At 41.9% G+C, this 15,247-nt stretch overlaps 1 protein-coding gene across 1 annotated transcript in view; it reads left to right on the top strand.

Annotated features, from left to right (window-relative positions):
- The window catches only part of LOC139655209 (5-hydroxytryptamine receptor 4), a 60,504-nt gene extending 58,294 nt beyond the window's left edge, over positions 1-2,210 (top strand). Inside the window, exon 6 of the mRNA XM_071532557.1 lies at positions 1,906-2,210. Coding sequence (XP_071388658.1) covers positions 1,906-1,999 — 94 coding nt within the window. The 3' untranslated portion in view covers positions 2,000-2,210. The remainder of the gene's footprint in view (positions 1-1,905) is intronic.
- Positions 2,211-15,247: the final 13,037 nt, after the last annotated feature.

The following is a 15,247-nucleotide window of genomic DNA, read 5'->3' as shown; positions in this document are numbered from 1 at the left end:
CTCCTCCCTCCTCTCCTCCTCCTGTCTCCTCCCTCTTCTCCTCCTTCCTCTTCTCCTCCTGTCTCCTCCCTCCTCTCCCGCTCCTGTCTCCTCCCTCCTCTCCTCCTGCTGTCCTCCTCCTGTCTCCTCCCTCCTCTCCCGCTCCTGTCTCCTCCCTCCTCTACTCCTGCTGTCCTCCTCCTGTCTCCTCCCTCCTCTCCTCCTCCTGTCTCCTCCTCCTGTCTCCTCCCTCCTCTCCTGCTCCTGTCTCCTCTTCCTGTCTCCTCCCTCCTCTCCTCCTCCTGTCTCCTCCCTCCTCTCCTCCATCCTCTCCTCCTCCTCTCCTGCTCCTGTCTCCTCCTCCTGTCTCCTCCCTCCTCTCCTCCTGTCTCCTCCCTCCTCTCCTCCATCCTCTCTTCCTCCTTTCTCCTCCTCCTCTTCTCCTCCTGTCTCCTCCCTCCTCTCCTCCTGTCTCCTCCTCCTCTCCTCCTCCTGATTCCTCCCTCCTCTCCTCTCTCCTCTCCTCATCCTGTCTCCTCCCTCCTCTCCTCCTCCTGTCTCCTCCCTCCTCTCCTCCTCCTGTCTCCTCCTCCTCTCCTCCTCCTGTCTCCTCCCTCCTCTCCTCCTGTCTCTTCCCTCCTTTCCTCCTCCTGTCTCTTCCCTCCTCTCCTCCTCCTGTCTCCTCCCTCCTCTCCTCCTGCTGTCTCTTCCCACCTCTCCTCCTCCTGTCTCCTCCCTCTTCTCCTCCTCCTGTCTCCTCCTCCTGTCCTCCTCCTGTCTCCTCCATCCTCTCCTCCTCCTGTCTCCTCCCTCCTCTCCTCCTCCTGTCTCCTCCCTCTTCTCCTCCTCCTGTCTCCTCCCTCCTCTCCTCCTGCTGTCTCTTCCCTCCTCTCCTCCTCCTGTCTCCTCCTCCTCTCCTCCTCCTGTCTCCTCCCTCCTCTCCTCCTCCTATCTCCTCCATCCTCTCCTCCTGCTGTCTCCTCCTTCCTCTCCTCCTCCTGTCCCCTCCCTCCTCTGCTCCTCCTGTCTCCTCCCTCCTCTCTTGCCTCCTCTCCTCCTCCTGTCTCCTCGTCCTGTCTCCTCCCTCCTCTCCTCCTCCTGTCCCCTCCCTCCTCTGCTCCTCCTGTCTCCTCCCTCCTCTCTTGCCTCCTCTCCTCCTCCTGTCTCCTCGTCTTGTCTCTTCCCTCCTCTCCTCCTCCTGTCTCCTCCCTCCTCTCCTCCCTTTGAGTTAATGTGTTATTTTTTCTTATTTATGTTTTTATAATACATTTTATTAACCAAAACACAGGCACATAGGGATATTATACAATAGTATAGAAAAGGCTCATAATGAACAAAAAAAGAAAAGCCAGCGGATGGAGATTTGTTGTGTTTTGCGATTTGTTGTTTTGCTTCATGACTTTGTGTTGAGTTTTCTGATTTCTTATTTGTTTTGTTTTGTAATTTGTGGCTTTGTTTTGTGTGGATGTAGTTAATTGGATGAAAACCCTGTGAGTGCATGAAGAAAATAAAAACAGATTATTCTTCTTTTCTCTGCTGACTGACTGCTAATGGCTGCACAATTGGACAATTTCAAGGAATATACATTCATACATATTCTTCATATTTTTCATCCATCTGTCTCTCTCTCTCTCCCTCTCTCTCTCTCCCTCTCTCTCTCCCTCGCCCTCTCTCTCTCTCTCTCTCTCTCTCTCTCTCTCCCTCTGTCTCTCTCTCTCCCTCTCTCTCTCTCTCCCTCTGTCTCTCTCTCTCCCTCTCTCTCTCTCTCTCTCTCTCTCTCTCCCTCTCTCCCTCTCTCTCCCTCTCTCTCTCTCTCTCTCTCTCTCTCTCTCTCTCTCTCTCTCTCCCTCTCTCTCTCCCTCTCTCTCTCTCTCTCCCTCTCTCTCCCCCTCTCTCTCCCTCTCTCTCTCTCTCTCTCTCTCTCAGATTGTCCTTCCTGCCAAACCGCAGCTACAGCGACAACGGACGCAGGATTCTGGCCAACGACCAGGAGTCGCAGGACTCCCTCGGACCGCTATGAGGACGACCGACTTTGCAACGGCAGCCCCGCGATGATGTCATCTCCGCAGCGACAGCCCCGCGGTGATGTCATCTCCGCAGCGACAGCCCCGTGATGATGTCACCTTTACAATGGCAGAACAACAATAACATTGGCTGACGCAGACGTTCTTTAAGTACCAAGGATGTTGGTTTGGAGACTCTACGACTCTGTTTTTCTACCGTTATCTGAGGATAACAGGAGAAGAGAAGATCGCTTTATGATGGTCGTCTTTTTTGGATATTCACTCTATATGAATATCCATCGTTTATATGATCGTTTATATGATATTTTGTATATGGGGATGCTGTCAAATATAAGCCAGAGGCTAGAGGCACTGGTCCTACACCAGAGGCAGAAAGTCAAAGTTGACTCTTTGGGACTCTTCCAAGAGATAGCATTTGTGTTTTTGAAGAGAGTCAATTGGACAGAGTGTGTTTTTCAACGCTTTGGGACTTTGGTGTTTTCGTTGTGCCCATGGACTGCTCACACACTGCCAACACATCTCCAGGTCTGCTCACCAAAACATCCAGTGAGCTTCTGTTCTGCTCAGTCTGACGTCTGGATCACAGGACGTAAAATAAACAGTTTTTTTTTTGCTTTTTCCCGTTTTTTTGCCCGTTGTTTTGAATGTGACTGGCCGGTCAAAGCCACCGGTCGAACACCACGGATCTCAGCGAACTACAACAAGACCCTGGCAAGAGTGAGGCCTCTTTTCGGCTTTTTAACCTCTTCGATGACATTTCATTGTATCTCAGTACTGGCATCAGCGTCCCTTGCTGCCGCACTGTGGGGAGGAAGGGAGGCAACACACAGCACCGACTGCCAAGGTCACACAGGTCACTGCAGGTTCTGTTTCAACAGTAGCGTCAAATTTGTAAAAATTCAGTTTTGCTGCAACGGTTATAAAGCAGTTTGTATTATTAACTTATTTTACCAGTGTAAGTTGTGTTTCACCGGACTCTTTTCTCATCCTGAACTTTAAAGGACAACAGCAGTGTGATTGGAGTCTTTGCTCATTTATTGTTTTTCATCACTGTAAATCGTTTTCCGGTGTTTTTCGTCACGTTATGAGATTTTTTTTTTTCCTTCATCTTAGTTGTTTTTATAATTAAACATTTTGAAATGAACGCTGTCTAAATATTACAAGGTACACCCAGTAAAGAAGAGAGGCGGGAATTTTGAGTCTTTAATTTCCATAATTTTACGGACGACAGCTGGCGGAAGCGTCTTGCTTTGGTTTGTCTGTCGGTTTGACTGGGTTGTGATTGACAGGAGGCGGGTCCTAATGTAAACACAGAGAATGGTTGCTATTGGTTGAAGGATTTATTTTGGTGAGGAAAACGCAGAGATCAGAGAAGCAGAAAGCAGGAGACGCCTCCTCCTGTCTCATGTTGCTTCTCGCAGTGTTCCTGAAGGCAACTCATTAATATGAAACAGCGAACAGACTTTCTTTCAAAATACAGTTTACTGCCTGATATTAGTGTTGCGATGCAACTTTTCAAAACACAATTGACGGCCTCTCGTTCACAGTGATGGATTACCTTTACCGACTGAATTAGAAGTCTCTGGTTGTTTCTATGCTGTTTGAAATTGAATGGGAGTGAATAGAGCCTGAGAGATTTGACAAAAATTATTTTAAAATATCTTAAATTGTGGCGAAAGAATGTAAAAACTGTCACAATTAACATTAAAGGGATGGAAAATGTAAAAAATGAGCAAAAAATCTTGCAGGAATTGCTCATTAAATCCTGTTTTGAAACAGTTGCAAACAAAACGAGAAGCCACCCCAAATAGCATAAACTCATCCAGAAATGATCCTACTCAGTCAACCTTTTGTCAGCAGGTGAGTCCTGCAACCAAAACCACTGCTGAGTACTTTTATATCTAAAAGCCTCTCTGGCTGCGGTAGCGGTCCAAACTCTAATACAGAGGAACTGGAGTTCTGTACAGAGTTAGTGTGTGTGTGAGCTGCAGCTAGCTACTGTTGTTAGCGTAGCTTCTTTGTAGTAGAAAAACTGATAGCTAAGCTAACCGGCCAACAGAAAACAGGCCAACTCAGCATCTCTCTTCATCCCCATCCTCTCCTTCAATACTCTCCAACAGGTGGAAGCCAACAGATTCACTCTCTGTTTGGAACGAGCCTGTCTGCTTGGCGTTTTGCCTCGCTGTTTTTTTTACAGTTTTTTACCGTTCTGGCAACCGCAGGGAGGAGGGGACAACTTTGAAAGTTGTGGGGTTTTTTTCAAAATCTTACTCAGTATGCCTAAGACAACAGTAATATCCCACAAGGAGCGACTGATGTACAGAATTACGCCATACTGTTATGTAAATTATGGATATGCTTTAAAAGCATTGAAGGTATACTGTATATACATATATGACATTTTAATAGACACATTGCCAGTGTCCTGCAAAAACTTTTCAGGAATCTGGAAAAAAATTTGCCTCCTTTCATGAAAATTTCTGAAATTAACACAATGTCTTAAGATGCAAATAACATTCTCCATGCATGAAAACTGAGAGAAATCTACCTTCAACTCTGATGAAGCAGGTTCAGTTCACAACTCATGACAACAAGTTTCTACTGGGAGGGAAGTTTTCATTTTCAGAGAAAGTGTTCCTGGGGGTTTCAGTCCAACAAAACCACATAGTACACACATTCAACAATAAACACACAGTAGATAGATAAATACAGACAATGAGGGCAACTCAGACCTAGTTTGGCTTCCATTGGCCAACATAGCTGGTAGTACGGCCTCTTATGCAAATTTAAAAACTCAGTAGCCGCTGGGACAGAAGATGTCCTGCACCTGTTGTCCCACACTGGGGAAAGCTGAACCTGTAGCCAGACCAGCAGCTGGACAAGAAAACCTGTGTCTTTTCAAATGATACACATGATACAGATAAGACAGATCCTGGAGAGGGAAGCCTGTGATCCTCTGGCACAGCCTAACTACGCTCCAGAGTTTGGCCTTATTCTAACACCTGAACTCCACAGCATGCGTAACGTTCGTGTATCTGAACTTGTTGTGGTCCAGTTGCAGCACTTTAGCACTACTAAAATAGGAGACCACTTGCAACTGGTCTCCTATTTTACCTCTGGGTAAGTGAACACAGCTATCTAGTTTTGCTTATTTTTCCATGAACAGGATACAGGATATGTTTTTGAGAGTTTAGGCCTACTGCAGCCAAACAGAAGCTTCTCAGCGGCTCCACAGATAAACTCATCTCCAACATTTATTTAAGAGACACTGGTTCATGTACTGTATCCTCTATTTTGTTTACTGATATGATATGATAAATGACTACCGTATTTCCTCTAATAGTGGCCGGTAGTCAATTAAAAGCCTGGTCTCCAATAATGGCCGGGGCCGTGGTCGACACGAACAAATAAAGGCCGGCCCCAAATACAAGCCGGGGAAAAAAACAAAGGAAAAAACAACGGTGGATACCGGTAAACTCCCGGTGCCTGTTATATAATGTAACTGTAGTTTGTAGTAACGTACAAGTGCCACAAGATGGCAGTATGCCACAAGACGGCTCGGCCGGAGGAAGTCTCTGGAGCGTGCCGTTGTTGATTACCGTAATTATCGGTAATGCATCGCAGTAACAAGAAAACGGCTACCTAACGAACCCCAACAGAAGCAGATCAGAAAACAAGGAGGCTTCATGCTAAAATATGAGCAAATATACTTATCAAACAGAGGGAATTAGAAATAAAGGCCTGTCTCTAATATAAGCCTGCTTCCAATAAAGGCCTGGTACCCTCTGCAGTTGAGGTAAATAAAGGCCCAGGCCAATATTAGAGGAAATACGGTATATTAAGCAAAATCTTGGCATTTATATACATTTATATGGCTCAAATATGCAACAGGCCGCTGCGTCGCCCGACAGAAACAGAAGCCATGTGTATCTCCAGAGTTGCGGCTCTGATCCGGCTCTGATTCAGATCCGTCAACATGCTGCAGCAGCTGTTTCTGATCCGACCCTTCTGATGCAAACGGACAGAACTGAAACTAGCTGAGCCGGTAAGGCTGCGATGGCCAAACCAGCAGATTATAGAACAAGACTAAGAGTCTAAAAGCCGGGTGACGTTGCATTTGAGTCCCTGCCGAGAATCGAACTCCGGTCTCCCGATTGAGAGTCTGCGGTCCAACTCCCTGCGGCACACTTTCACCAGATCACCAGATTCAACAGATTAAATGAAAGAAGAATAAAATGCTTTCAAATCCGTCTTGTCCACATTAAAAGTCTTCAGTTTTCTTAAGAGCAGTCCAACAAGTTTGCAATCCAGTATGGTCCCCTGACCCTAACGCACCACCTTAACCCTAAACTTAACCAAAGTTGTTTTACTTGCCTAAACTCTACCATGAGCTGACCTTTCCATGTGACAAACAGGTGAAAATGGCTTGTCCAGTTACTGCTGCTGTCAACACAACAACACAAAATCTGCATTCCAGAGTTCATGCTTATTCCCAAAACTTTTTTGAGACTGTATTGGAAACACAAACACAAGTTGATTTTTCTTTCTTCTTTCCCTGCAAGGGGAGAATTACACCGAAAATGACAAATCTGAAAATCGGAGATACAAGGTTCCCTGGGGACTCCAAGAATATAAAATATACTTTTCAGACTTGATGAGCACATCAGACAGAGATTAATATTTATCTCAGCTGTCGATGGAAAGAGGGAAAAAAACAACAACTGTTGTTGGGTCCTGGGTCCATGAGATGTTTGATGGTTTGATTGTGTTTTAACTCTCTCTCTTCAACATGTTTGATGCTCTCTCTCTCTCTCTCTCTCTCTCTCTCTCTCTCTCTCTCTCTCTCTCTCTCTCTCTCTCTCAATTCAATTCAATTCAATGTGCTTTATTGGCATGAAAGTTCACAGACAATATTGCCAAAGCATCAAGATGAATCTCTCTCTCTCTCTCTCTCTCTCTCTCTCTCTCTCCCTCTCCCTCTTTCTCTCTCTCTCTCTTTCTATCTCTCTCCCTCTCCCTCTCTCTCTCTTCTCTCTCTTTCTCTCTCTCTCCCTCTCTCAGTGTGCACAAGCCATGACCAATATCGGTTTCATACAGAGGTGTGAAATCAACTCTGCCACCTATTTTTCTTTCTTTCTTTCTTTCTTTATCACACTGATATCTGCATTTCATCAGTCAGTTGAGCGCTGTCGTTCTTCTTCTCCGCCTCATATTACAACAGAAATCAGCCGTATGACACCAGTGTTTGTGTTTCATTTATTTCGATGCACAACCTCAACCTCCAGCTTCAAAGGTGACGAGCTAAATGAATGTCTTGTTACTATGTGACAACATTTTATAGTCCACTGTGCCGTGTATTTCATGTTTATTGCGTGTGTGTGTGTGTGTGTGTGTGTGTGTGTGTGTGTGTGTGTGAGAAGATGATGAATAAACAGACCGTTTAAGAACGTTTTGCTGTAAACAAAGTCATTTCCTGGGCCATCTTGATAAGATTTGTGGGATTTTGCTTTCAACCTGTAAAAATAAACAGAGACAGACACAAGAAGACCAAAATATTTCAGACCTATTGAATGTGAATCTTTTAAGCTGCGTCAATTACTCACATGGATCGGGCAAGTTCCTGTGAGATTAGCGGTTTTGACTTGGTGTTTCAGGAGCAGCAGGATAATCTGTTACAGTCTAGTTATGTGGTTAAATGTGTGAGATCCCGTCCGTTCTTCATCTACTGTGAGATTATTTACAGCTGAGAGACAAAAAAAAATCATTGAAATCTGTTATGTGTGTGATATGATGGGTTTTCAAAATCGATTAGGACTTCAAAAGTTTTCTAGTGTGTCTCTCAGCTCACATGTCCATCTCTCTTAAGGCCCATTCACATCTAGAACATTAACTATAAAGATAACTAAGATCTAAATACAAGTCTAACAATAACTATAAAAACCTCCAAAACGATAACTATAAAGGCCCATTCACATCTAGAACGATAACTATAAAGATAACTAAGATCTAAATAGAACGTCTTTGTTCCCACGACGACAACAACTCTAAAAACCTCCAAAACGATAACTATAAAGGCCAGGCCCATTCACATCTAGAACAATAACTATAAAGATAACTAAGATCTAAATAGAACGTCTTTGTTCCCACAACAACAATAACTATAAAAACCTCCAAAACGATAACTATAAAGGCCCATTCACATCTAGAACGATAACTATAAAGATAACTAAGATCTAAATAGAACGTCTTTGTTCCCACGACAACAACAACTATAAAAACCTCCAAAACGATAACTATAAAGGCCCATTCACATCTAGAACGATAACTATAAAGATAACTAAGATCTAAATAGAACGTCTTTGTTCCCACGACAACAATAACTATAAAAACCTCCAAAACGATAACTATAAAGGCCCATTCACATCTAGAACGATAACTATAAAGATAACTAAGATCTAAATAGAACGTCTTTGTTCCCACGACAACAATAACTATAAAAACCTCCAAAACGATAACTATAAAGGCCCATTCACATCTAGAACGATAACTATAAAGATAACTAAGATCTAAATAGAACGTCTTTGTTCCCACGACAACAACAACTATAAAAACATCCAAAACGATAACTATAAAGGCCCATTCACATCTAGAACAATAACTATAAAGATAACTAAGATCTAAATAGAACGTCTTTGTTCCCACGACAACAACAACTATAAAAACCTACAAAACGATAACTATAAAGGCCCATTCACATCTAGAACGATAAAGATAAACTGTAACGATAATTTGATAATTACTAACAATAATTAATTTGGAGCAAAATTGAAGATGATTACTTTACTGACTACTGGCTTTTATTTTAGACTTATCTTAGACAAATCAAATGTGGTGAGTCTTTTAAACTGCGTCAATTACTCACATGGATCGTGCAAGTTCCTGTGAGATTAGCGGTTTTTACTTGGCAGTAGGATGATCTGTTACAGTCTAGTTATGTGGTTAAATGTGTGAGATCCCGTCCGCTCTTCATCATCTAGTGTGAGATTATTTACAACTGAGAGACAATGTGTGTGATAAGATGCATTTTCAAAAGGAACAGATTCAAGTGTCAGTTTCCATTCAAATGAATGGCAAGTAAAAATCTGAACGCTACAAACTGGTCCAGCTGCATCTGGTCTTGGTGAGTAGATAATATTCTGGGTTTCATGGAGGTCAAGAGGCAAATAACCAGATCCAAGAGCTGCTTTTCTTTAGCCTTTATTATTAAGACAACTTTATTGCAATGGATAGGGAAGTAGACAGTCCTTCACCTTACAAGCAAACACACCATTCTTCATCAGGGGCCGGATTCACAAAACCCTCTTAAGAAAACAAATCTTCTCAAGTGCCATTTTTTTCTTAACTTTAGTCTTAAGAAAAAAAATAGGAAAAAATGCTATTCTCAAAAACGTTCTTATATATTTTCTTAACTTTCTTCTTATGTTTCTTCCTAAGAAAAAATTTAGGAATAAATGATATTCTTGAAATGAAAGTTCTCAAATTTGCTCTTGATTTTTTTCTTAACTTTAAGACGGCCCTTCACCTGTCTTAAAACTCCTACAGTGAAAAGGTAAGCCTCTAATATCATATATTTAAACACATTTTAGACAAGTAGGTTATAGTTCAAAGTCCTCATAGGTTCCCCTACACCTAACATTAAGATGAACATTTATTGTAAAGCTTTATTTGGTGTAGGGCCAGGTAGGCCTCTGTCTCATGTCTGTTGGAAATAAGCTGCAAATTTTACAGTTACCAACAGCAACCAATGTTTAAATCTTTGCTCTAGTTGCCCTAAATAGGTTTTTCCCCAACTGTTTTATAGATGGAAGCACTTTGGGTTGCCTCCTAGCCTTGTCTCCTAGCCTCCTAGCCTTGTCTCCTAGCCTCCTAGCCTTGTCTCCTAGCCTCAATGGCAGTAAGCCTAAAGTTTATTAATCAGAATTAATTCAGGCCCTATTTTGAGGAGTTCTTAAGTAGGAAAATTAAAGAAATTAGTAAGAAATGAGACTGTTACTAAGAAAATATTGAAGAATTGCACTTAAGAGCCTTCTTAAGAACTTCCTAAAATTTCCTCTTATGTCATGTCTTAAGATCTATCTTAAGAACACATTGGTGAATCCGGCCCCAGATCCTCATGTGTGCTGATGTCCTGACGCTGTTGATCGCTGAACTCAACGGAAGTTACGATACAGTTGGACAGTCACATTGGGGCAAACAAAATTTTGCACATGGGCCAAAAAGGTAGAAATGGCCCCGATCACTGATAAAACAGGGACAGATTGGTTGTCAGTTTAAAAAAACAATCATAATATGTGTTATTAACTCAAAGAAGTTGTGTTTCTACTCTTTACGCTATGCAATCAATTACAATTAATTTAATCCAGAGCAAATCATTTGTGTTGATTAAACACATTTCGATTATATGGAACCAATGTACATGTTTTTTTTTGAGTAAATTCAAAGACCTTTGGATTGCATTGCTGCTCAAGCATTCACACTACAACAATATTGTTCTATTTCAGTATTCGTGGGCAAAATGGAAAGTAATTACTTAACTGTCTTGCTTTTATCTTAGACAAATCAAATGTCAAATCTTTTATGCTGCCTCAGTTACTCACATATGCTGTCCACTGGTGTTTTAAGCAAGTGAATTCTTCCCATATTAGATTCATGGACGAGTATTTTGCCCCAGTGGTTGGTTCTCAATATGGGGTCCGGGGACCACCAGGGGTCCTTGAGGTGGTTTCAGGGGGTCCCCAGCAAACTGATGAATCGTTAAGCTTCACCATTTATTTCATTTACAAGAAGTTAACACAATTAGAGAATGTAGAATGAAAGACTATTTAGATTTTTTTGTTTCTCTGTTATGTCTCTACCTACAATACAGATATGGAGTTATGGACAAATCTCATCAGATGGGGGTCCGTGGCTCTGATGTGGACTAAATTAGGGTCCTTGATATGAAAAAGGTTCAGAATCACTGGTTTACACAACAAAACCTCAGCTGAAGCTCTGCGATGTTCTTCTGTCTCCAGTAAGACAGCTGAGCATCAGACTCTCTCTAATATTATGCACACTGTGTGGGCCCCAAACACATTTTTAACAAGCCTTTATTATTGTTGGAGGGGGGTGGGGGGGGGGCGCCGCAATTACACACAAAGCCCCTCGTCAGGAAGCCTATTTGGTGACGGCAAACACGATTATCCCCAATCATTCCCTTCGCCGCTCAAAACAATCTCAGCGCTGATTTGCCGGGTCGATTGGCGCCGACCCCGCGGCCGCTGGCCATTAACCAATCAGGAAGAAGCCAGAGGAGGAATTCATTATTCTCTGAGCCCTCTCTAAACTCACTGACTCCAGCACAATATCTCCGGGCTTACGTCCGGTCTAAGGCACCGAGAGCTCGAGGCTCGGTCTCCCAAAAGCACCTTGGCACTAAGATCATCTCAGGTTTACACAGCAACACAAAATCATTTTTTAACCCTATGTGACACAGACTCAATGTTTTTTTTTTCTTTGTATTGCTCCCAATGGATGAGTCACATACGTTTGCATCCAGATGTTCTTTGTTCCTTTATGAATCCTGGGACTGATCTGCTTTTCCGATTAAAATCTCCACACTGCAAAAAACGAGTCATTTAGTCTCATATTTCAAATCTTATTTGTCTTAAACCAAGAGAAACATTCTGCAGTGAGGAGAGATAACTCCACTTGTTTCCAATGCAGCTTCACTTGTTTCAGGAGTTTTCTAGAAATGAGAGTCAGTCTGTTGAAACCAGTCAGAATAAGGCAGATCTCTGCACTGCAGTCGAGAAAATGAAGCTTGATTCTACTAAACTCTTCAAACAAGTTGATTTGCGTTGGAAACAAGTGAAATCATCTAATGCCACTGGCAGATTTTTTCACTTGTTTTAAGAAAATTACAATTTTTTAGGACTCAATAACAGACTAAATGACTTGTTAAGATGGAGATTTAAATGTGTGATATTTTATTGACGCTCGCAGCAGGGGATTTACACCTTGCCTTCTTCCACCTGGAGGTCAGAGGTCAGCAGGACGGACACGACACACGGGGTTTGACCTGTGACCTCCAGTCAAAGTGTTCAGGCTCCAAACCGCCTGCTGCCAAAACAGAATCTCTGTCTGTTAAACTGACAAGAGGCTTTTCCAGGTCAGTGATGAGCTGAATGAAGCACTTTTCTCACAGAATTTAATATAATCCCGGAATTTTTCTTTTTTTTTTACCTGTTCTTTATCTGTTTTATATGCACGTTTCTTCCTGCATTGTTTTTTGTATTTTTTTAATACACTGCTATGTAGGCAACCTTTTTCTTTTGCTCTCAGTTCTTGTTTTCGTAATTTATTATTTTTACTGGTTGTGAAGAACTTGTTGAAATTCCCTCCCGGATTTTGGTGAAGACAGAAGTCCGCTGATAATAATAAACAAATGTGAATCAGACTCAGTAATTTCAGCCATATTTTGTACTTGTCCTTGCGATATATTTTTCTTCTTCTTCTTTTAGACGTGTGTATTTTTGTCTTTTGTCTTTATTGGCATGAAATGCAAAGGTCGGCTACTTATTGCCAAAGGAACATATACAAATACAAATTTAAATCATAATGAGAGTACTGACAATAAAAGTGAAATAAGAAACTAGAGTTCTCAAAATGATTATCAAATCATTCTATTGCCAAATAATCATTAAAACAATTTATCTGATGACAGCAGTGTTTTTAGCCTTTCATTGTCTCTGGTCTCTCTGGTCTGGAACTGGAAATATTTCAATCTTCTTTCTGTCATGAAAAATGGAGGCAGTAGAAGAATCTGTAGTGGATGTTTTTTTATTACATTTCTTCCTTTATTCAATAGTCTATGGTGAAGAAGAGAGACAGGAAAGATTGGGGGGAGGGGGGGAGACAGAGAGAGAGAGAGAGAGAGAGAGAGAGGGAGTGATAGGGAGGGAGAGAGAGAGAAGGGGGGAGTGAGAGAGAGAGAGAGAGAGATAGGGAGGGAGAGAGAGAGAGGGAGAGAGAGGGGGCAGAGAGAGAGCGAGAGAGAGAGAGAGAGAGAGGAAGAGAGAGAGACAGAGAGAGAGAGAGAGAGAGGGAGAGAGAGAGACAGAGAGAGTGAGAGAGAGAGAGAGAGAGAGAGAGGGAGAGAGAGAGCGGGAGAGAGAGAGACAGAGAGAGAGAGGGAGTGAGAGAGAGAGAGAGAGGGAGAGAGATGTGTTAATATTATTTTATTTCATTGATTCTTAATGCTTTGGCAATATTGTTGTTGTGACATTCATGTCAATAAAGCAAATTTGAATTTGAATTTGGATTTGAGTGAGAGAGAGACAGAGAGAGAGAGAGGGGGGGGGGGATGACATGCGACAAAGGTCCAGGGCCGGATTCAAACCCAAATAGGAAGCGACAAATCGTAAAATCTTGCCCTTAAACGATTGTATCCGGAGAACTGGAGATCTCAGTGAATTTTATGAACCTGTGTGAATGAGCTTCGATTAGGTTGTAATTCCTTCATAATAACACTGTTCCTGTGTGAGGAGGCTGTCGTCTCTGCAGGACTCGGCTCGTGTGTCAGTCCAGATCAGTTCCAACATTTTCTGTTTGACCAGCAGCTTCTCTCCTGAACCAACCAGCTGTGTACTGTGTACTGTGTACTGTGTACTGTGTACTGTGTGTACTGTGTACTGTGTACTGTGTACTGTGTGTACTGTGTACTGTGTACTGTCAGTGAAGTGACCTGTACTGTCTGAACATGGGGTTTCTGCTGGAGGCTTCTGAACACATCGGGGACGCTGACAACGTTTCAAGTCACAGTTTTAATTGCTTGAGTTTTGACTTGATGCAGGAAGAGAAGACCTGAGACTCGACTTGACTTGGGTTCTGGTGACTTGGGACTCGACTCTGACTTGTACTCTGATGACTTGAAAAGGTTTCTAAAGTCTTGACTTGACATCTTGTGTTTGTGTAAATGACTCAGATTGAAAGTGATGAGATTTGTTCCAGCAGACGACTGAATTTAAATTCTGTTTTCTGAATTTGTATGGAATGATTGAATTTATTGAAGTTGAAACTGATTATAGAAATCAAACTCATGATGCTCTTACCAAGTTTTTATCCTATTAAAACCATATTGCATTGAAAAGTCCTAGATATTTAGTTTTCTTTAAGATATTAAATTGATACTGGACTCTTGATCTGTTCTGACTTGACTTGCTGTTCTACATTTAGACTTGCGACTTGACTTTAATGACATGGACTTGACTTGGACTTCACTTGGTAATCTATATTTAGACTTGGGACTTGACTTGAAACTTGAGACTGACTTGGGACCTCTGGTGCGCACCGATACTCTGATTACTGGGAGTAATCAGTTTAAGGCAATTTTGTAATTGCAACATTCACATGGTTCAAAGTAATAACTCTTTTTTAACATGGTTTCATTTAAATAATTGGTCTGCTGTTTACTGCTCCACTGCATCATGTTCTCTGGTTTGTAAATACAACATCTGGGTTACTGTGTCTGCTGACCTTTGACCTGTGCAGTTTGAAAAACCTCAAACAAATCTGACTATTAGGCGTTTACATGCCCCGATAAACAGAAAGATTGAGCAGAAGTCTAGTTGTGTTGTAGGTGTTCAGAATGCTTGCTGCATGTCATCATCTCTCTCCACATCCTGTCTCTCTCTACTGTGACTGTATGATAATAAGCAGAAATGCTAAAAATAAAGATTAAAAAAAAAAAAATCGATCTGTGTTAACTGGGTTATGATAGTATGATGTTACTCTGATTTAGATAATCAGATAAAGGCGTTTACACGACAATTTCAGTGGTTGAGGTTTTGCCTTAATTGAGTTAAGATTAAATTATTTGTGTGTATGCAAAGATTCACTTTTGGTTAAACACATTTCTATTGGAGTTCAAGAGCGATCGACCTTCAACACGAGCTGTTTCAGGTTTGCTTTTCAACCAGATCTCTTTATCAATAATTGGAAAAAAAAAGTCAATATCACTTCTTGAGAAAGCATGGCTGTGGACACAGAATGAATTAATATTATCTGAGTGTGTTTGCTTTGTTTGCATGTGTTCAGACTGCTTCAGAAACCTGGAATGTGACAGACATCTCACTCTGTGGTACTTTGAGAGCTTTCTTGTCTTGACTGAATACACAATAAATGATATAAATACTATTGAGTGT

The sequence above is a fragment of the Centroberyx affinis genome, unplaced genomic scaffold, assembly GCF_046629955.1.
Source record: "Centroberyx affinis isolate AG114_WGS23_722 - 3 ecotype Tasmania unplaced genomic scaffold, CSIRO-AGI_Caff_v1 ptg002209l_1, whole genome shotgun sequence".
Taxonomy (NCBI): domain Eukaryota; kingdom Metazoa; phylum Chordata; class Actinopteri; order Beryciformes; family Berycidae; genus Centroberyx; species Centroberyx affinis.
The sequence above is the reverse complement of the archived record's forward strand: the minus strand, read 5'-3'. Positions and strand labels throughout refer to the sequence as shown.